General features: G+C 33.4%; 1 protein-coding gene across 1 annotated transcript in view; it reads left to right on the top strand.

The window, feature by feature from the left end:
• LOC129219283 (cAMP-specific 3',5'-cyclic phosphodiesterase 4C-like) overlaps nt 1-11,417 on the top strand; it is a 559,626-nt gene extending 548,209 nt beyond the window's left edge. Inside the window, exon 15 of the mRNA XM_054853616.1 lies at nt 10,717-11,417. Coding sequence (XP_054709591.1) covers nt 10,717-10,980 — 264 coding nt within the window. The 3' untranslated portion in view covers nt 10,981-11,417. The remainder of the gene's footprint in view (nt 1-10,716) is intronic.
• The last annotated feature ends 10,151 nt before the right edge of the window (nt 11,418-21,568 follow it).

Consider the following 21,568-nt stretch of genomic DNA (forward strand, 5'->3'; position numbering starts at 1 on the left):
TATTTTACAACTTTGCAATAAATTCTATTAGTTTCTTTATTTGACAGATTATTCAACATTTTCATGAAGGTTTCTTAAAATGTTTTACAGCTTGAAGGCTATTTTAATCTAGTTTTTCACTTTTTTTTTTAATTACATTTTTCTTAAATCGTGGATTATTTTACGTTTTATGGGATAATTTTAATTGTTTGGTGATTTATCTTTTTCTTGATAGAAGTTTTTGTCTTGCTTAATACCTAGTTTTCTTTAAAAGTTCATTTAAAAAACGAAATAACGCATGTTATCACCAAGCAAAAAAAAAGAAAAAATAAGCCATTAAATATTTTAAATTTGAATGTGTCAGAAGATCTATACAACTTTACTCGATGTCAAATTGCGGATATCCCAAATTTGCCATAGCGAATGTGCATGTTGCGCGCGGACTAAGCTCATTAACAGTCTTGCTTAAATTAATTACAAGAATTTTTTCAGCTAACAAATACTGCAAAGCACGGATATCCACACACGTATTTCATATATTTTCAATTCATTATGTGTTGTTTGTGAAAAATCCATTAATTTAGAAAATAAGCAAACCAATAAAAAAGTGCTATTTTTCGCTTTCAATTAAAAAGTTATATGTGCCGTATTCATATGCGTACAGTTTCATATAATTTGTCACGTAAAATATTGTAATGGTTTAACCCCAGTTTCGCGCCGACATTTAAATTTCTTCCCTCCATAAATATATCAAAACTGAAAAACATGGGGGAGGAAATTTCGTATCGGCCAAACTTTGGGGGGGGGGGGGAGGACAGCATTCTAATCTCATTCATAAATTTGTTTCTCTGCTTAAGTATAAACAAACAACATAGAATCTGTAAACAGAAAGCCCAATGAGCTAAGTCTGTGCGCATGCGCAGTCGCTGTGGCAAATTTGTGATATCCGCGATTTAACGTCTAGTTGCAACTGTTGGATATGTTTTAGTCTTGATTGAATTTCATTTCCTAAGACAACTTTGGAATAACTGTTAGATTTGTTCTAACCTTGCAATTACAGTCCGAGATAAACAAACTCTATGAGCTGAGAGTAAGTACATAAGAATTTAGGGAAAATTAGTGATTTTCAAACTTTAATTACTCCGACCCATAATGTCCCTGGGGGTTGAATTTTTGTATATGTACTCAATGGCCCCCCCCCCCAGAATATGTATACAAAAAATCATTACCGTAGCCCCCCCCCCCAGGGGGCTGTGATAGAACCACGGGAAGGTACAATTTGGGGGGTAAAAACGAGGGGGGAAGGGGAGAGAATCAAATGGCACAAAAGGCACATCAGTAGGGCACAAGGAATGTCTGTGCGAAATTTCAGCTTGATTCCTTTTTTCGTCTGGGCTGTAGCCCTGTCAAAGAAAGCGAAAACTTTTTTGAACAGCGATTTTATAACTTTAATACCTCCTCCCCCTGATGGTCCAGGGGATTGTATTTTAATTTACGGCGTCAGGGGCCACTAGAGATTGAGTGTACCAAAAATCAACTCCGGGGGTCTTCATGGGGCTGAGATACAGAGGGGTGAAAACCCAAAGAACCCCAACTTGTTCTGTCGTGTAATCTTGTTCTTGGTCGCTTTTATTTTCTTTCGTCTTTGGCGGTGGATTTGCTTCTGTTAGCTGCTGACGTTTGGTTTCCTTGGCGGGGCGGGACGCTCCAGCGTACCGTGACTTGGTCGCTTTTATTTACTTTCGCCTTTTCGGTGAATTTGCTTCTGTTGGCTGCTGACGTTTGGTTTCCTTGGCAGGGCGGGACGCTCCCGCGTCCCGTGATGCAATGTTGGATCGCTTTAGTAAGACTTCAACTTACTAAAAGTGCTCAATATTTTTTTTTCTGAAAGGAAAGCAATGAAAAACCTATCATTATTTATGCTCTCTAACCTGTATAAAGTGTCTGCCGATGTTTTTGTCACTATGAAGCTGATATTATAACCGTGGGTGGTAGCTTGAAAATTATGTTGGATGAATTGGCTGAGAAATCTGCAATATATATTCGGCAAAGAGGCGACAGAAACTTAGATGAAGCACATGATGACTCGCAGTACGTGACGCGGCTTAAGTTTTTGAATGTCTCTTTTAAGTGAGAGGTAAAATAAGCGAAGTTATGTAAAAACTTTTACTGAAATTGACTTGGTGAAACTAATCAGCTATCACTCCCTGCTGTAATGAATCAAATACACTGATACAATGATCAACATTAATGTAGTTAAATTGGATACAGCAGTACACAAATTAAAGACATCGTATTTGTCCGAAATTTGCAGTTCTTGAGCAAAAGTCAAGCATGAGTCCCATAAGAAAAGAAAAATATTAGAAAAATTATAAGAAGGTCTTGAGGTTTGTTTAAATCTTTTGCTAAATGTCTACAATTATTTAAACTCTGTAAAACTAACTGCTGTGGAGCCATAACCCGCGTTGTCATTAATCCTATTATGTTGGGAGGGGGGGAGGGAATCCCTTCACATCCCATACGGAGCGAACGGCACAATTTTGTGTACCAAACGAGTTTCTTATTATTATGTGGTTTTGTTGTACTCTGCAATTGATGTACTGAAAAAGCCTCCAGCAAAACTGACACATCCTTTTAAAGGTTTTGAAAAACAGCAGTATGGAAAAAGCTTGATATAATATGATAGTACACATAATATTCTACATATGTTTAGTGTTTAGTTTTTCATACTTAATAACATACTTGTATGTAATAAAATGAAAACGATGTTTGAAAAATTATTTTTAAACTTTTTTTTTTTTTTTTTTTTTTTTTGAACTTCGCAAAACTAATCTTACAATCTAATCAGAAAAGAAATTCAAATACTTTTTTTTCTATGAAACATAAAGAAATGTATCAAAAAAATTTTATTAGCAAAGACATTTTTAAACCAACATTTGCAAAAAAAAAAAAAAAAAAAAAAAAATTAAAACTAATACAATGAAAATTCTAACTTGAACTTTTAAAAAATCCTTATTTTTGCATACTATGCGTTAATCTAAATGCCGCATGAGAGCAAAACTTTTTATTTGACGATAATTCCCGGCTTTATTACTCACAATTTTCAACTTAGTTTTTTTTTTTAATTCTGTTATTCAAAAAAAAAAAAAAATGAAAAAATTGATTTTTTGAAGAAAATTATAAATTTTTGAAGCCTCGTGCGGACACCTAAATATTTTTTGATTCGGATAAATAAAAAAATTATGTATGATGTGGGTAGGTAAGGGCAACTTTTTATCAACTTGACAAATTGAATTTCGAAACAAAGTTTTTTTCGATACACCCTAATGTCCAGTTGATGTTTTTGAATTCTCTGACACCAGTTTCTAACTCGTTTGGAATAAATAAATGCGCGTCACGCAGGGTTTTCAAAACACCAGTAAAACATATACTTTTGGCAAAAATCTCATTAATAACAGTTTTCAATCATACAAATTATAAGTAGTTTCGATTAGAAAAAAAGTTGAAAATATATGCATCATCAACTATAACCGGTGCTCACGTATAACTGAATTACATTTCATAGACTATAACCAAAGTATTTATGAACAATAACAATCAGTTTTTTTCATAAATGACACATATTGCTTGGTTGATAACATGAAAGTACAGCATTAGGACTTATTAAGTACATACCAATAATTGCATTCCTTTAATACCAAGACACCAGCTTCCATTAAGCTTTTGTTAAAATCATTAAAAGCAAACTTTTTTGTACAACTCTGTTTCATTTCAAGAAATCCAAACAGTCTTAACAATGAACTTCTTCACTCCGTCCCCCCCCCCTGAATTATATCTAGACCTTATCGGTTTAATGAGGGAAACACTATTAATTTAAAGTGTTCTTTTAACTATACATATAGTATTTCAAAAGTAAAAACAGGAGAGGAAAAGAGTTATTTTCTTCGAAAACTCGCCCATGTGAAGGGAAAAAGTTCAATAAAATAAATAGAATTAGTGGCACAGTCTAAATTTACCAAGATATGAGGCTAGTCGTGGAAAATTCGCACTGCAATAAATAAACATAACTAAAGAAATGACTTTTATATTCTAAAAAGAGTTAAAAACGTTGGCTATAGAAAAAAAAAAAGGCAGACGATAGAGTTTATGCTCAAGTAGAGCAACTGATTAGCCCAATTGGTTGTTTTGATGACGTCAGTCCTACTGAAACAATTGTTAAAATGTTATTTGTTAATACATGTGTAAAATGGCAACAGAAAGAAATTAAAATCATTGCTTAGAATAAAAGATAAGCGAAGCTAGTTGTGAAAATGTAATTATAAACGAAAAAATGCTTTAAGAAATAGTTTTAGGACTTAAATATCAGAGTTTAAGTTAATTTAAAATACAATTCTAGAAGAAAAAGTTGTTTTAATATTTGGATAGCAGCCAAAAAACTGCGCTCTCTAAACTGTATTGATAACTGTAGCCTGCATAAAGGAGTCGAAACACCAAACAGCATTCCCATCGCATTTATTTTATTGTCTTACGTGTGTTATCTGTTGTATGTTACGAGTACATGTAATGCGTAATATTAATCTAAATTTGCTATTATGTCGGCCAGCCTGGACTTGCCCGAAGTTCAGATAGTTTATAGTCAAGCGCTCTACTGAAAACAACTTATCAATTTAACCGAACAACTAAGTCCAGTGCTTTTGTACTTTATTAAAAAAAAAAGGTTAATTTTAATTTTTTTCTTGCCGAATGCGACGCAAAAAATTGGAAAATTGTATTAGAATTTTGCAACAGTAAGGGGCGTTTCCGAAAACTTGATTTCTAGACCGTAAGTCTAAACTGACCGGTTTCGTCATTAGTCGGTCTGATAAGTTTTAAAATGAGGGGGGGGGGATTTCTTCGAGAGATAAGAAAGATCTCGCATACTGACAGAAAAATAATCCACAGAAATAATATATAAGATAAGGTATTGAAGAGAAGTGTCTTTATTTTTTAAAATTTTTTAAATTTGTTATCGCAGGCTGCTTGAACCGTTATGGCTTAGATGGCAGCACGTACTCATCATATACCCGCACGGTTAAAATACAAAAAAAATTTGATCTAAGTTCTTTTTTAAGCGTAGCTTTTCGAATGTAGTAAAAATGTGATAGGCTATTTGTTATTTGCCGAAAGAAGGAAAAAAAGTATATTTTTCTCATCAAGTTGTTAGTAAGTTTAATGTTTTACTTCGTATTCTAAAAAAAAAATATTCTTAGTTTTAAATGAAAAGCGTAATTTCAATTTGAGGTAAATTTTTTTCTAGCTGTACCAAGGGTCAAAAACTCATTAGAAGAATCTATATTTCAATATACGATTTTTTTTTCTGAGCAAAGAACAATTACATTGTAGTCTGAAGTCTTAAACCTGATACTTATATTTTCGCTTACATTAGGCTTTAATTTTCTGACCGGAGTCAAAGCTTTAACAAAAAAAAACCTTACAATTAAGAATCAATTTAGCTCCATGTTGCATCAAGTTTTCATAACAGCAAAGAGCGTTTCTATCTCATTGATTCCATTACCTCATATTTGTTATTCATTGCTATTAAGTATTCATGTAATACGCGATATTTCACTAACTTTTTTATGCAGATTGTCTGGACTTGGACCCGAACCCTTATTCTTCTGATTACCAGTCGAACGCTCTGCCGATCGAGCTATTCAACACTGTCGGTCAGAGTGCAAGTTAAAGTTATAAATTTAACCGAAAACCTCATTCTGGTGCTTTAAAACAGGTTTTTTTTTAATGACAGAAAAAAAATTAAGACCGTGGGTCTATTTTTCATCATTAACCTGCACAATAAGCTTTAAAATAAGGTGTAAATCAAAGAAATCGATGAAGAATTGAAGAAGTTCTCGCATAGAAACAAAAAACAGGATACAGAAATAATATATAAGGATACTAGTAATAAATCTTTAAAGAATGCAGCTATAAAATTTGGAAACAATCACACCATACACCCAATAAGCACACAGAACTATGAAATATACCTTTAGTAATGTATATGTCACTAGCTGCATTATCCAGGGTTGCACGTCTACCTCGAAAATAAAAGTTTTGTCTAGTGAAGCATGTTTAACAATCAGGTTTTTTAAAAAGGGAAAAAAATAGCATAAGCATTTCCCGTCAATGTGTAGAAGGAGCAATTTCATGACTCAAAATTCAATTGGGTTTTTCGTAATCATTCCGTTTCACGGATTTTTCGGAGAAACCCTTAAAGGTGGTCCATCCCCACACACTGCACTGGGCCGCAAAAAACTTATGGAATTCCTGAGCATTAAGGACTGCAGTGCCATGCTTGAAAAATTTCCGGCATAAACTGGATTTGTATTAGGAAAACCCATCGTGGGGTGTATTTGCACCTTCCCCTCCTTTCCCTCATAGGTAGGCGAAAAGCCCTATGACAATTCCTGACCATCAAAGAACCGCTGTGCCAAACTTGGTAAAGATCCGTCGAAAGCTGTGGATTCGTAAAAGGAAACCCCCGGTGGGAGGAGGGATACCGATTGCGAACGAAAACTACCCGATGTGAATTCCTGAGCATCAAAGGACCTCTGTGCCATGTTTGAAAAAAATCCGACATAAACTGGATTTGCATAAGGAAAACCCCTCTTGTGGTTTATTCGCATCCTCCCCCCTCCCCCTTAGGTAGGCGAAAAACCCTATGACAATTCCTGACTATCAAAGAATCACTGTATCAAATTTTGCAAAGATTCGTCAAAAACTGTGGATTCGTAAGAGGAAACCCCAGTGAGAGGGGGCATGGGTTGATTCCGATTGCGAACGAAATCCTGTATGAAATTTTGAGCATCAAAGGACCTCTCTGCCATATTTGGCAAAAATCTGACGCAAATTGTAAATTTGCATTAGTAAAATTGTCATTTGTTTAAATATAATATATAACACATATGAAACTATTGGTTTTCTAATTGTTTTCTAACGATACACACTTTTCAATGTTGATTTTGAAAATGTAATCAATTTTCCTTCAGCAGATCCAATCCAAAATGCATATTGGTAGGTAAATCAATTTTCTCATCAGTGTCATTATTTCACAAGCAATTTAACAGAAAAACGAATAGGAAAATTTCTTCACTTTTTTAATTCCGGTATTTGACGACGACTCTTATAAACTAAACTCAAAAAATACCAAGCAATAGAGCTGCAATGAATCATTACGGCTTGAAATCCGTTAATGCGTAGAACTTATATAAAAACCCTATATTCGCGCATCCATCCAAAATATGCTTCATCTCGCCGAAAATGCGTAGAACGTATGTAAAAACCCTATTTTCGCGCATCCAAAAAAATATATTTCATTGCCGAAAATGCGTAGAACTTATATAAAAACCCAATTTTCGCCCATATCGCCGTAAATGCGTAGAACTTACTCAAAATCCCTATTTTCACGCATCGCTCGGGGCTGCTAACAATAGCGAGAATGATTATTGTTCATTTCAAGTGGTAACGTGTGTCATGAAGAATGGAATTTATGTTTTTCCTTTCAGTTTCGTTCAAATAAGTTGCACTCCCTCTAGTGAGATAAATATGCCACAAAAGTAATCTCACTAGGATTCTTTCATTTTTTTTAAATGAAAATATTTCTGTTCAGTATTTTTCTTTAACCATTTATTTAGCCGCAATATCAATGGTTTATGTGTAATTTGAACTATGACTCGTGTTGATACCTCAATTGATTATTTTTTAATTGTTGCATTAAGATGCTTTCTTAACCAACACATATTTATTTTTCAGAACACACGAGCAGCTATGTCAGCTTTATCAGAAACTAGGGGCGCGGTCCTTTTGGAAGGGCCTCGCTCTGAGTTGTAGTAGTATAAGTTTTGAAAACTTTATATTGGGAGGGGATTCGGAGACCTAACTGACTAAGGGGTCCACCTAAACCTTCGACGGCGTTGTTAATTTTCTCTTTTACTACAATTAAAAATTAAATAACTGTTTGAAAAAATTAGATAATTTCTTGAAATTTCAAACACTTACCCATCTTACCGAACTATGAGAGATTATATTGTTTTGAGTCAGTATTTTAATTTATCCGTAATTGAGTCCCGTATTTCCTATTCAAGCGATAGATCGTACGGATAGAAATTTAAATATCGTTATCGCGATATATGACGGTATATCGGTACATCGCCGAGCCCTAACTAACACCTGGGGTGAGGTTGTGTAGACAAATGTAATATAGAAAAAAATACGTTTGGCATTTAATTTATGAAAAGAAAAGCAAACTGCAAATTTTTAATTTTGGAACACAGTGTACATTTTTACTTCATATCTCGAAGTAATTTCGAGTAAGGGCGGGTGTAAGGAGGGAGGGCGTTCGAAATTGAGTTTTGAAATCTGACCTTGAATTGAGCTCCTGTTAATAAGGTGATGCCAATTTCAGTGAATCAAAGCATTTTACCCCAACAATTAAAAAAAAATAATTGGAATTTGAATAAAATAATTATTGCTGATTTTATTCTAATAAGTACTTTATAAAATTGGAAAATGGCTATTATGCAGCTTAAATTTTTAAACTAAAAAGTTAACCTAAATTATTGTCTACAGTTTCTAAATATTACGCACATCTAAATAATATGCAAAGGTGCTCGTATTTTTTTATGTATGTTAACACGAGGCAATGGAATTTATACGAATTAAAACTCACATAAAGACTATAATTGCACAAATTCTATTACAACATATTCACCGAAGAACTAAATTGGGGAATAGCGAATTTCTCGCGCCTCGTATGCTCAACCTTGTGTACTATAGACATACCGAAATAGCTTTCATGGCTCCACATTAAGAGGGAAAATGCTAATGCATACAGGTGACTTTAGTCACCACAAGAACCAAATTGGGGAATAGCAAATTTCTTGCGCCTCGTATGCTCAACCTTGTGTAAATGCAAGCATCAATTAAAACCCCTTGCTTTCAGTGTAAAAGATTGCGCTTTTGAATAGCATGTTTAGACACAACAAGTCAATAATTTTTCCTTTTAGATTCTCAGCGAGACGGATTAATTGTTTCCATGCAATATGATTTTACCGCTGCGATTAGATATAATGAAGAATTCCATTTTACATATTCGGTTTGAGTTTTTCCCCCACTTCATTTGGAGCATTTTCAATCCGTAGAGCTCGGCACCTTTTTGGCTCTGGCGCCGTCGTGCATCGCACGACTTTGCACATAGGGACGGTGCGGCCCTGACTACGACGAATAATTGACACGTTTTGCGTGAAACAAGTGAAATAAACTTGATTTCTTCCGATTCTTTTCTTTAAAATCTATCCCTTGACTTAGGGTGTTTCCTTCAAGAATGAAAGCCTTCACATCCTACATTTTATCTCTTGTCAATGACTGCCACTTTATTTTGTAACGCTACAAACTGACACTTTAATTTCTAAAGCATTTATTTAGCAATTTTAATTTCTTTAAATGCTTAATATTCCACGGATACAAAGATTGAATAAAATGTCAAAACACAAACCACTTGATGAAAAAAATGCAAGCCAACTGGTCACTAGAAGTATTTAGTCTAAAATAAATCATGTGTTGCTTTATTCTTGAGCACGAAAATATTGAAAAATATTTTAAACACTTGGCATTTTGTAAATTGAGCATGGTATTTTTTTTTTTTTTTTTTTTTTTTTTTTTAGTGTTGAGTCATGTCCATCTGTTATCAGGTTTTTAGAAATAAATACAGCAAACAAAACCTATGAGTTGAACTTGCCCAATTCTTTGCTTCTAAACCAGCCTGGCATTGCCAGCGTCAAATCGAACTTTTGGCAACTTGCCCAATTCTTTGCTTCCAAACCAGCCTTGCAGAGCCAGCTTCAAATTGAACTTTTGCACAGGAATGGCAAGAAAGTTTATGATGGTGGAATTTATTGTAAAGAATAGCGTGTTAATCTTCTGTTACTGTTAGGCAGCTCTAAAAGTCAAACTATCAAAGCGCTTTGACTCAACTTGGTACTCCTTATGATGAAGAGTATTATTTAACCAAATTAAAATACTTGGATCATTGCTGTGGCTACTATGGATTGTCAAAATTGTGATATTACCGGGGGTAACAAGAACTCTCTCTGAATTCATCGCCATTAGCTGAGCTTCAATTTTGAAATAAAGCTTGACTCGTGTCGTCCCTAACGAACATTAAAAAACTATGAAGTGACAAAAACGATCATTTTGATAAATACAGCATATAGAACATAATATCATTTTATTTAATTCCCTATATTCTCATTGTCACTGCTCTAGCAATGATTTATTCAAATGCATAATATTTCCTATTTTAAGTCCGTGCTTATAGATAAAGGAGTATAAAATACATGTTATTTTTAATAGTTGTAGAAATTTCTTAAATTAGGCATAAAAATTGTTTTTCCGCATTTAGGATATTACGTTCTAGGTCAACTACATTATTTTTACAAATAAATGATTGAATAAATTCGAAACTAATTCCGTTTTGACACGTAGATCAAAAGGTTTGATTGTCAAAAGGCTTAATACTTTTCTTTTACACAAAAAAGCAGTTAATTTTCATAGCAAAATATACTATTTGGGCACCCAGTAATTTTATGCAGAATATTGTGAAATTTTTCTTTCCACTTCATGTCGGGAAAGCTTATTCTTTTGAAAGGATATAAAAATAATTTTGTGGTGTTTGTTTATAAATCTATGCATTTTTGTTTTCAGGTGGGATTCATCGACTACATTGTTCACCCTCTGTGGGAAACTTGGGGTGACCTAGTGCATCCTGATGCCCAAGATATTTTAGATACACTAGAAGAAAATAGAGACTGGTATCAAAATATGATTCCCATAAGTCCATCAAGCAGTCGTCAAAACATCCTCGAGGAATCACCTCCTAGCTCCAGCAAAGAACCAATCAAGTTTCAGGTAACTTTGGAAGAGCCTGAAGACTACGAAGAAGAAGAGGACCTCAGTGAAACGCTGTAAGATCACAGCATCTGTGAACGAAAGTTCTCCAATTTGCTACCTGAATGAAGACGAATTCTTCAGAACTGATGATGACCCGTCCCAAAGAAACAGATAATTATAAATAATAAGTGTTCGATTTACTTATTGGGTTCGGTCGCTGGAAATAAGAGAGATGAGACTCGCACCATATTCAGAAGATTCCTATGTCAGAAACAAAACTAAAGCGAGAAAATTACAATTGGAAGGTTATTTTTTGAAATTCTTCAATGTATTGCTCTTGCTTGGTACAAGAGCTCGCGCTTCGTTTACTGTACAAGAGTGGCTTATCCCATGTAAGAAGCTAAATATTTCTGCTTCTAAGTGATGATCTCAAATGGGAAGGAAAATTTGCTGCACACCAGTTCAATCAATATGGATCTACTATCTTCTTTGCTCTTTATCCTTCCCTATTCAACTTCGTCGAGCCTATTTCGCTGCATGTTGATGTGCTGTTAGATAGAACTAAATTTTTAGAGTTCCCAACAGCAACCTTGATCAATTTTCGATTCATGGTTTCAAGCTGCTGAAGCAGTCTTTTAATCATCTAAAATCAAATGTGTGCAGCTTGTAGTGAAGAAATCTGCACTATATTTTCAGTAATATTTTCATTTAAAGAGTGACCCTATTCCAGCCAATTTGTAACTTCAATCATTTCCGTAACCTAGTAACTTTATTAGTGTTTTGTTATGTTTTTGCCGTTCATAAATTGGTGTGTAAAATTTAAACTTCTCATTCCTGAGTAAATCTGTTTAGCATGTCAACATTCTATAGAAAAATTCTTTCAATTATAAATGAAAGAGATATTTTTTTAAGAAACTATAAATTTATTTTAATATTACAGGAGTGGAGAGCTATAATTAATTTATGGAGGGCAAAAATACTTAGTAATTTTATTAAAAGGATGTTATATGAAAGGCCTAATAGAGCTATATGTTTTATGCTGTAAAACTAGTCAGGCATATATTTTGTCACAAATGGTTATATTTTTTTTCTCTCTCTTTACATTTGTAGAAAACGAAGCATATCATGGAATTTTGTAAGCCAATAGATTGTTCGTGGTCTCTAGTCAAAGAAAATTTTCTGGGCTCCACACAAAATGAACCATGATTCAAACTTCTTGTGTTAAAGTTTTCACCAGAAAAAAGAAAAGATCTTCCAGTTAAATTTCTTTATCTAAAGGACGAAATCTTCTCCAAAAAGCTTCTCTGGCGCTAAATTCTAAGAGAATTTGGAGCCTATATTATGCGCCCTTTTAGTGATAATCTCTTTTTGAATCATATTGATTTTATGCTAAGTAAACCGCACACGCATCTAAGGATCGATTGCTTCGGTCGTGATGTTGTTTTCATCACTCACAAGTCATCATGTTTTTGTGTTAGTTATTCACGTTAGTTAAATGTTTTGATCAAAGTACAAGCCAAAAAGATGGCTTTGTAACATAACACCAATGAGTGTAAATAAGTTATTCTTGCTTTCTTTTTCTTAAGTGGAAATCTTAGCACGACACAAATGCCATAATCCAGAAGTGAACTCAGTTGCAGTCCAGCGAAGACACCATGGAGGCCGTTGTTGTATATAAGAAATGTGATACGACTTTCGGTTTGATTGCCTCCCTTCACAAATGTCTGCGCTGGACTTCAACTCGTAACTACTTTTCTTACATTATGTTCAAAAGAAACCTTGCATCTGTTGGCGTACAAAACACGCTCTGCTGTGCTAGAATAATCCTTGTTAGAGAAGAGATGCTATTTATTTATTCAAGTGTTAAGCTTCTCGTGGGAATCTTTAGCTTTATCTGTGTACGCACGGTAGTACTAGTTGCAAGGGATTTTCAAAAATAAAAACATTTCCATGACTTTATTTATCAGGAACGGTCCACAGAAGAACGTTTTCATATCACACAATGAAACATTTTTCTCTAAATTTCTTAACTCAAATATTTGGTGTCAAATAAATGGTGGATAAACAAGATTACTACTTTCATTCCAATAAAAAATGGTATATAGAGTATTTTTTCTTCAATTGTCGAAAACTGAATACGAGTACTTTTCGCAATACACTTGTACTCTGTTAATACGAGAATACGCGTAATGCGAATGTTTTTACAATCACTTTGGTATCTGTATTCCCTCGTGTTAGAAATCTCATGTAGTTAGTAAGAGCTTGAGTGTAAGAGAAAAGGCAGTAACAAGAAATATTTTTGAATTGCGGAAAATAAGTTATCTTCCTCAAACTATTTGACAGAGCTTAACCACACCCTGGCCTAAGTGATTCCAGTTAAAGTTATTGAAGAGAAATAATTACTACTTTCGCCACTAACGGCTCCTGAAACGAGCTGACAAGTGTTCTCATATACCATCACCGCATATAAATGCTAGCACTTTCAGTGGTGTGCCATATAATTAGTCCCATTTCGGAAAATAACTTAGGATTCGTCCACAAAGTATGTCACGCTTTGAGGTAGGGAGAGAGGTTCGTGAAGTTGTAACAGTTTGTGACGAAGGGGAGAGAAGAGGTAATAAGAAGTGTGACATGACGCATTTTTTAAAATAATTTTCTGCTTATGAAAAGCAGCGTGGCATAAGACAAGGTGAGAGGGGTAATGTGAAGTGTGACGTTTTGCGACAAAGGAAGGGGGGCTCAAACCTGGTGGAAAAAAAAAAAAGGTGTGACATCATTTACCGACAGCTCCCAATGGGTATTTTCGGTTGGGGTTACAGTTATATGTCTAAAATTGTTAGTACTTTAGAAACCTGTGAATGCCGCTGGGATCGGCGGACATGTTTTTCAAACGCTTTATAACATAACTGCGGTACAATTAAACTTACTTTTTACCAAACGTGAATGAACGACAGTAATACAACGCCTAATAGACCTTTAACTACATATCAGGTCAAACTTCATTGAAATCAGGTCACACGTTAGTGCACGTGGAATATTTTAATAAACTCTTAAAACACAACTCTTTTTCACAAGCAAAATGACTACTTATTGCTTGAATGAAATTACATTTTAAGCGGCTAATGTTTCTTTTTTATTATTGCTATTATTTTTTTTACACAAAGAATTGTGTGAAATTAATTGAATGGTACATGTTATACACTGAAAAGTTGGTCGTGCAAGATTGCAGCAACTTTGCTAATGCAAGACCACAGGACTTCTCTATTTCTTAAAATCTCGGAGTACATGATGTCACCCACAGCATAGCCGATTCCGGTCATAGAGGTGTGGTATAAGTTTAACATGACTCTACACTGTATGGTTATACAGGATCTTCCGTTTTAACCTGCAATACTTCTATTTTCGCAACCATTAGTCTTAGATGCATACTTCCAATTGCAAAAATGTTCAAAATCAGATGCAGGGTTAAGGTGTTGAAAGTTTGAAGCGTAATTAAAAATGAGTCAAAAAATACAAAATATATCTTTTTATACGGGTCATAGGTCCCCTTACTTATATATATATATATTTAAGGAAATCTTCTCCATTGAAAAATCATTCCAACAGAAAAAGTTTGACATTAGTATGACCAATATTCACTGAGCTATGAAACGCAGCGTTTTGTGACTTTTACCACTTTACACTCGTCATCAATAACACCTTTTGGGGGAAAATATAGCGGTTAACAAGGGTTTGAAATTATTTGTGTATATACAGTGTGATTTTTCAAATTGTTCGAGGTTTTGTGGTGTTTTTTTGCGTATCATGGCATAACATTTGCATTTATTTTGGAATAGCAATGAAAAAAATAAATACTTAGTTTTTTTTTTACTTCGACAACCTGACATTCCTCTGAAAGAACGATAAGTTCCAATCTCATCTTTTGTATGATCCTTAAAACTTTAAACTCAAATATTTCCTTGAGTTTTGGTCGCACCAGTGTCAAGTTTTTTGTGTGAGTAATAGTTTTCAATGGAGATTATTTCCCTAACTATAAATTAGGGGACCTGGGGCCCATATTAAAAGTTAAGTTTTGTATTTTCTGACTCATTTCTACTTTTGCTTAAAATTTTCAATATCTTACCTCTGCATCTGATTTTGAACATTTTTGCAACTGGAAGTATGCATCTAGGACTAACGGTTGCAAAATTATTGGTCTTGCGAGTTAAAACAGAACACCCTGTATAAATAGTATTAATTCGTTTAATTATGGATTGGTGACACATCGAAAGAGACATATTTAACCAATTTAAAGCATTTCATTACGTTGAGAGAAAAAAGATCCATTTCTTACAAAAAAAAAAGTCAAATTTTGTGTTTCAACTTTTTTCCCCAATGTGAGTTGATATTTTGTGTGGTATTTTATTAGCGCAGCTTGAAATAACTTTCTTGAGTCAGAAAACTCGTGGCGAAAAAAGACAATCCTCTATGCTCTACTTTCTTGCCAGCTATAAGTCGTTGTCTTCATCCTGATTCAAAATAGACGGATCTTAAATAGCATTATGATATTTTCAGCACAATCAGTCACAGTAACGCACTGAAATTTAGTAGTTAGTAACTCTTTTATAATTTATTTTTACCATAAAAAGTGGTATAGGCTGAAAAATATGGCACACTACTGTATAGTGATGCTCTGATCAATTGAATTCTGACCTTGATAACGTCAATTTCTTTTTGGGGTGTTTAGTGAAAAGGGGATGTGTTATTATGGTGGATTTGAGTTGGCATACCTTTGAAAAATTATTACGAAACTAACTCAACTCAACTCAGCACCGATTACCCTTCCTTCCCTTTTACCTCAAAATGAGTTAAACATTGTCAAGGCAATAGCTCAATTTGTAAGATCCGCACTATTACTTTATTCTAATATTTTATGACACATTTTAAAGTGCGTTTGAGTTACAAAGTTTTGTACATCTTAACTAGAAATGCATGCAAAACTGTTAAAAAGAAACTTAAAATACGCAAACTGCCGTTTCAAAGCTTACAAATTGAGGCTCTTCATTAAGGCAGAGCTTGTTCGCAAAACTCGCCAGTGGACTTGTTCATTTTCTGAGCCTACTGTGGCCTTTTTTTTTTTTTTTCGCACTGGTGAAACGGCTCGCTTTGTAAGTCTCGAAACAGTTTGTGAATTTTAGGTCACTTTTTATCATTTTTATTTGCACTTTTAGTTTTCTATATTTTGTTATTTTATTTCATGTATTAAGTTTTACATTAAACTTTTTTATAGAGCTTAAGAGTTACAGCTGTTAACAGCCAATTCCAAGCCTAGTTTGCCACTCGTATTAACCGAGATTAGCTGTATGAAATATATATAATTATGCTTCATATATTATAAAAATAAACTAAAGCAACAAAGTACTTGTGTACCAAAAAACAAATACAAATAAATATTTCTATGGCTCGTATTCAGTCAATGTGTATGCTATCAGCAACATTTGATCTATTTTAATGCAGAAGTTGACTGGAGTAAAAGATTTGAATTGTTACACAAGGATGCAGCTTTGAAAAGTTCTGTGAAAATGTTTAATGTTTAATACTTTGACTATAAATATGCTGTTATTTTTAAAGACATAACGATGCTTTTAATTTTCCTTTCCTGCACTGTGTTGTGAATATTTCTGTTAAAATTTACAATATGTTCTCGAGTGCCAAATTTGGCGCTGTCGCCAAATCTTCGCCAATGCTTCAAAGATAAAGCTGGGAGCAGTGGAAATGAAATATTTAGATGAATGCCGCCCGACAACTATTATTAGGCTCTCTTTTTATTCAAGTCCTTTAAGCAGATACACATCTCGACTCTCGACGTGGTTCTTTTTGAATTCATTGTAAAATAAAATTATGCATTTAATTCAAACTTTTTCATGTCTTTTTTATGTACAATTATTATGGTGCTAAAACTTATTTGCTATTGAATTTGGATTAAATAAATGTTTTCGCTGAATATTAAAACAAACTATATGCATTTATCAAAGATAAGTTGCTTTCTAATCATGTAGACAAATTGAAAAATTAAATATTAACAGGTAATTCGTCTACATATATAGGTTAAAGTGTACTATCATCATTACTATGATTTCAACAAATCAAGAGAGCAAGATAATGCTTCCCTTCAAAATTTTATGATTATTAAATATTATTATTCGAAATATCGTAGAGAGAATCAACTTCGTAAGGGAAGACTTCCAACGAATGTTTCAAAAATTTATTTTTGAGTTACAAGACCCTCGCCCCTCAATGCGAAGAACTGAAGCTATACTGCATTCGCGGAAAATATAGAGCAGAAATAAACATGTTGCCAGAAGGTTTGCTCTTTTAGCCACTTTAGGAGAACTTTTCTAAAATAAAAAAAAGGAAACCAATGGTATTCTCATTCTCCATCGGTTGCCACCAATTTGTTCTTATGCAAGCCAAACACATGATTAACGTCGCCTACAGGCGCATTTCTTTGTCCACATTTAGCCTGTTTTTCTAGTGAACGCAGAATAGTTCTACGTACTGCCTTTGTGAATAAGTTTTACATAAAAAGTCTTCAAAAAGAAAGTTAGTGGAACTTGAGATTAATAAAAAGTATGGAATATTAAAAGTATTTGAAAATGGAGAAAGCCAGAGAAAATTAGCTGGCATATACGGAATTTCTAAAACTACAGTGTCTAATATAGTTAAAAGCAAGGGGAAAATAACAAAAGTATTTTAATAGTATTTTTAATTATTGTTTCACTTTCAATAATGTTAAACAATGAAAGTGGAGTTGAACAGAAGGGTAAATTCCTCAAAAAAAAAAAAAAAAAAAAATGAATACATGGTGCAAGAAATGACAAAAAATAAAAAAAAAAACATTACCGCCCTTTATAAGTTGACCACCTGTCTAAGTTAACCGCCAAAGTACTGTACCGCGAGTGGTCAACTTACACAGGTTTCATTGTATCTCAATCTAAATCTAGGCTTCCCCTTACAAGCCTAGTAGCCCTCTGAACTCTTTCCTATAATGGAATATCTCTCTTGAGCTACGAAGACTAATCAGCAAGGAGAATGTTCCAAAAGGTAACCAACTTACCAAGCTTTATGAATCAAGAAGAAATTTCTTATAGAATTATTCAAAATATGTCAATTGATAAATCCAAGCATTCTATTAACTTTCTTACTTGCTATGCTACACTGTTTAATAAGCTTGAAATCCTTATTTGTTAAGAGACACAGATCAACAACTTTTTTCAGTTCTAATTCCTGTAAATAGCTTGGGCGCTTATTAACACGGCATTGACATTTTCCAACACTGAACGATATGTACTCCACTTTAATACCCTCTTAGAAGTCAAATATAAATTTTTTGGAGTATTTCACCTTTTCTTCTTTGTCAAAAGTCCTCAGAACATTGACATCATTTGCAAGAGTATTGATGTTCCCAGAAAACCTTTCAGTAACGTCATTAATAAAAGTAATAAAACACCATGACTTCGAAGTTAAAACCTATAAAACCACCACTTTTTTAAAAAATCTGTCCACTGGGAATGGTTAACTTTCACAATCGCTTGTTTTCCTTAGTCAACCTTTGAACCGAAATCAATGTTATAGCTCCCATAACAATACAAGCAAGTTTGCTTAGAAGATCATCATGCCGTACTTTATCGAAAGTTTTTTGAAAGTAGATGCTAGCAACATTCACACACTTTTTTCTATCTGAAGCCGTTGCAAATATATCATACAAATGAAATTTGTCACACAGGATTTATCCTTCTTAAAACCACACTGCAAAACGAACGCCAGGATATTATTCTCCAGAAAATTAATTTTTCGTGCAATAAGAAGTTGAGAAATTTTACAAACTGCAGTAGTTAAAGACTCATTTTTCTAAAACTACCTCCCTCAAATTTAGATTAGTTTTTCAAAGAGTGACGTTATGTTCTCCAGCTTCCAGTTTACTGGAAATTTTATAAAAAGAATAGATATATTTTTTAAGTTAACATTTAGTAATTTCTCTTCACAATCAGCCTTCGCAAACTTCAAAGTTATAAGGACCCTTATAGTTATGTGATCAATATTTCCAATAAGATCTCCAATCTTCAATTCCCAAATAAAACTTTCATTATCTCAAAAAAAAAAAAAAAAGATCAAACTCCATACCTTACCGAGTTCTTTGAGACATCTGATATAACCAGGAAGCCATACGATAGTGTAATTATGAAAAAAAAAAATCAAAATAAGTAGCAATCGAAAGAGGTTAAAACATGGTTTTGGAAGTATAAATTATCTGCCCTCATCTCCCCGTTATCAAAATATCAGGTCTTACAGTCTGCCAAAAGTCAAGCTTGCGGATAGAAAAATCTGTTTTCCGCCAACTTGAGAAAATTTTGTGTTGAAGGTTTTAACGCTTATTGTGAATAAATAAAACTTAATTAAGAACAAATAGATGTATCAAAATTAGCAGAATTTTATTTTATTTTATTTATTTATTCATTTATTTATTTATTTTATTTTATTTTTGAGAATTGTATTTGTATGAACAGAAAAGTTATTAAATTTTGTTGCACGTTAAAAATAAATCCAAACTTGGCAACGGGGCACGTATGCGCATTTTCATCTGGGCACATTTACGCACGCTCTTACATTGTCTTACTACTCTGCTTTTCTTCTAAACGGGACCCAGACGCTTTTTTCGCTCTGTACCGTCTCAAACCTTTAGTATTTTCATGTTATTCAGTTTTGAAAATCAACATTCATTTTTTATTAGGTAACAAACTCATATCTTATGGCTTACAATCATAAAATGTTCAGTGTTGTCTTCATGCCTGTTCAACTTTAACTTTTTTACTATTCAGCTTATAATACATTTTCTTTATTTTAAAGATTGTACGACATTACGTTCAAAATACTAACAGAATCACGCTAGATGTCAAAATAATGAAAAGGCTTATCGATAATCCAAGTATTTTTTCCAATACGCCTTCCACATCATCACATATGGACTACCCCAACTCAGAAAGTTTGAAAATGTAAGATCGAAGCTTAGGAACCAAGAAAGGAAAAAAAAAAGAGGATCCTCACAATCCTGATTCTCGTATTAAAGAAGCCCTCAGACAAGAGTGGTTAGAAGATACAAAGAAAAGAAAAAACAATAACGGGCAAAAAGGAGAAATTGCTTTAAAATTTACAAGTTTCTATTGAAGCAGTAATAGAAGGCATCAAAGAAAAAAGTATGAAACCAAAGCCTGTGACAAGGAAAAAGTTAGTACTCTCTGTAAAAAGGAAAATATTGAATGAGATTCTGTTTACGAAGTAGAAAATTGTTTTTGCATCTATTGTTTGAAAGTACTCAACCAATCGAAAAAAGGACAAGACAGGGTTCAATGTCTTAGATGTCAAAACGCAGTCTAATGGCAAGTATGCGATAGGAAATACTTTATTTTTGTTAGTAAAATCTAACAGTGATGAAGAAGAGGACTAAATAGTTTCTGTTTTTATTTAGCAGTAAACCCTATGATTTTAGCTTAGCCTATAAAATTTTCCTTAATTACTTATTTGTTTTTTTACATTTTTTCAGAGAAATAAAACATTTACATTTGGTTAAAGATCTACTTCATTTACTCCTTGGTATCATTTTAAATATGCGTAAACGTCCCCCACTCGATGCTTAAACTTGCCCCGTGTTCGGGGCAAGTTTACGCAGCTTACTAGGACTTAAAAAGACATTTTTTTACGGTTAAAAACACAAGCTGAGCAACAACTGAATATAAAAATTTTGACTTTATTAACTGCTTCAGGAAAACACAATGTCTAAAATTTCCGAGGCTAAAAATAAAAATTAGAAAACTCATTGAAAAAAATCCGTGTAAACGTACCCCGGTCTACCCTACATATAAATATAATATATTTAGCAAATACAAAATTTATACGAGTACACCACATATCATAATTTAAAACCCTTAAAGAGGATAACTTTGCGAGAATTAAAGAGCTTTTACTTAAAAAAGTCCTTAATCGTTTTTTGTTTTACATTTCTTTGGTGCTTTTCTACAGCAATGTTTCTCCATTTTGTATGAATAACCGCAAGGCTAATGTCGCCTCTTCTTGTTGTTCTATATATACAATAGCACTCTCGATCATCTGTATGAGGGATTTTTAGGTGTTAATTTTAATCTCTTTGCTAGATTCATTTTCCTTATTGACGATTTTCTCTATAGAATACTCTATAGAGTATTCTATAGAAACCTCATCACGTTCTATAGAAAACGCGTCCAACATTATGTAAAAATATAATAAATCTTCGATGAATTCAACAACCCTAATAGAATAAAAATCAGACACGTTTTTAAATGTAGTTTAGTGAAGTGTGCACTTCCCAATTATATAATGGACAATTTGAATATTATTTAATAACTTGAAAAGCATGAAATTACTTTGAAAAGCAATCTAAAATAACATTAACATTTGTAATATCCAATCACTACTCACTGATATAGGTCATAAAAATCAGCGTATTGTTAAAATGGGAATCATATTTATATTCAACTTTTCCTAGAAAAGAAAAAGTGATTGATCGATTTTCACGTCAGTTACTTTTAGCACGTGAGGCGTGAAATATGGCGAATTCACTACAGCAGTGCAGTAGCTGCCACCGGCAGCCAAA

The sequence above is a fragment of the Uloborus diversus genome, chromosome 3 (assembly GCF_026930045.1).
Source record: "Uloborus diversus isolate 005 chromosome 3, Udiv.v.3.1, whole genome shotgun sequence".
In the NCBI taxonomy this organism is placed as follows: domain Eukaryota; kingdom Metazoa; phylum Arthropoda; class Arachnida; order Araneae; family Uloboridae; genus Uloborus; species Uloborus diversus.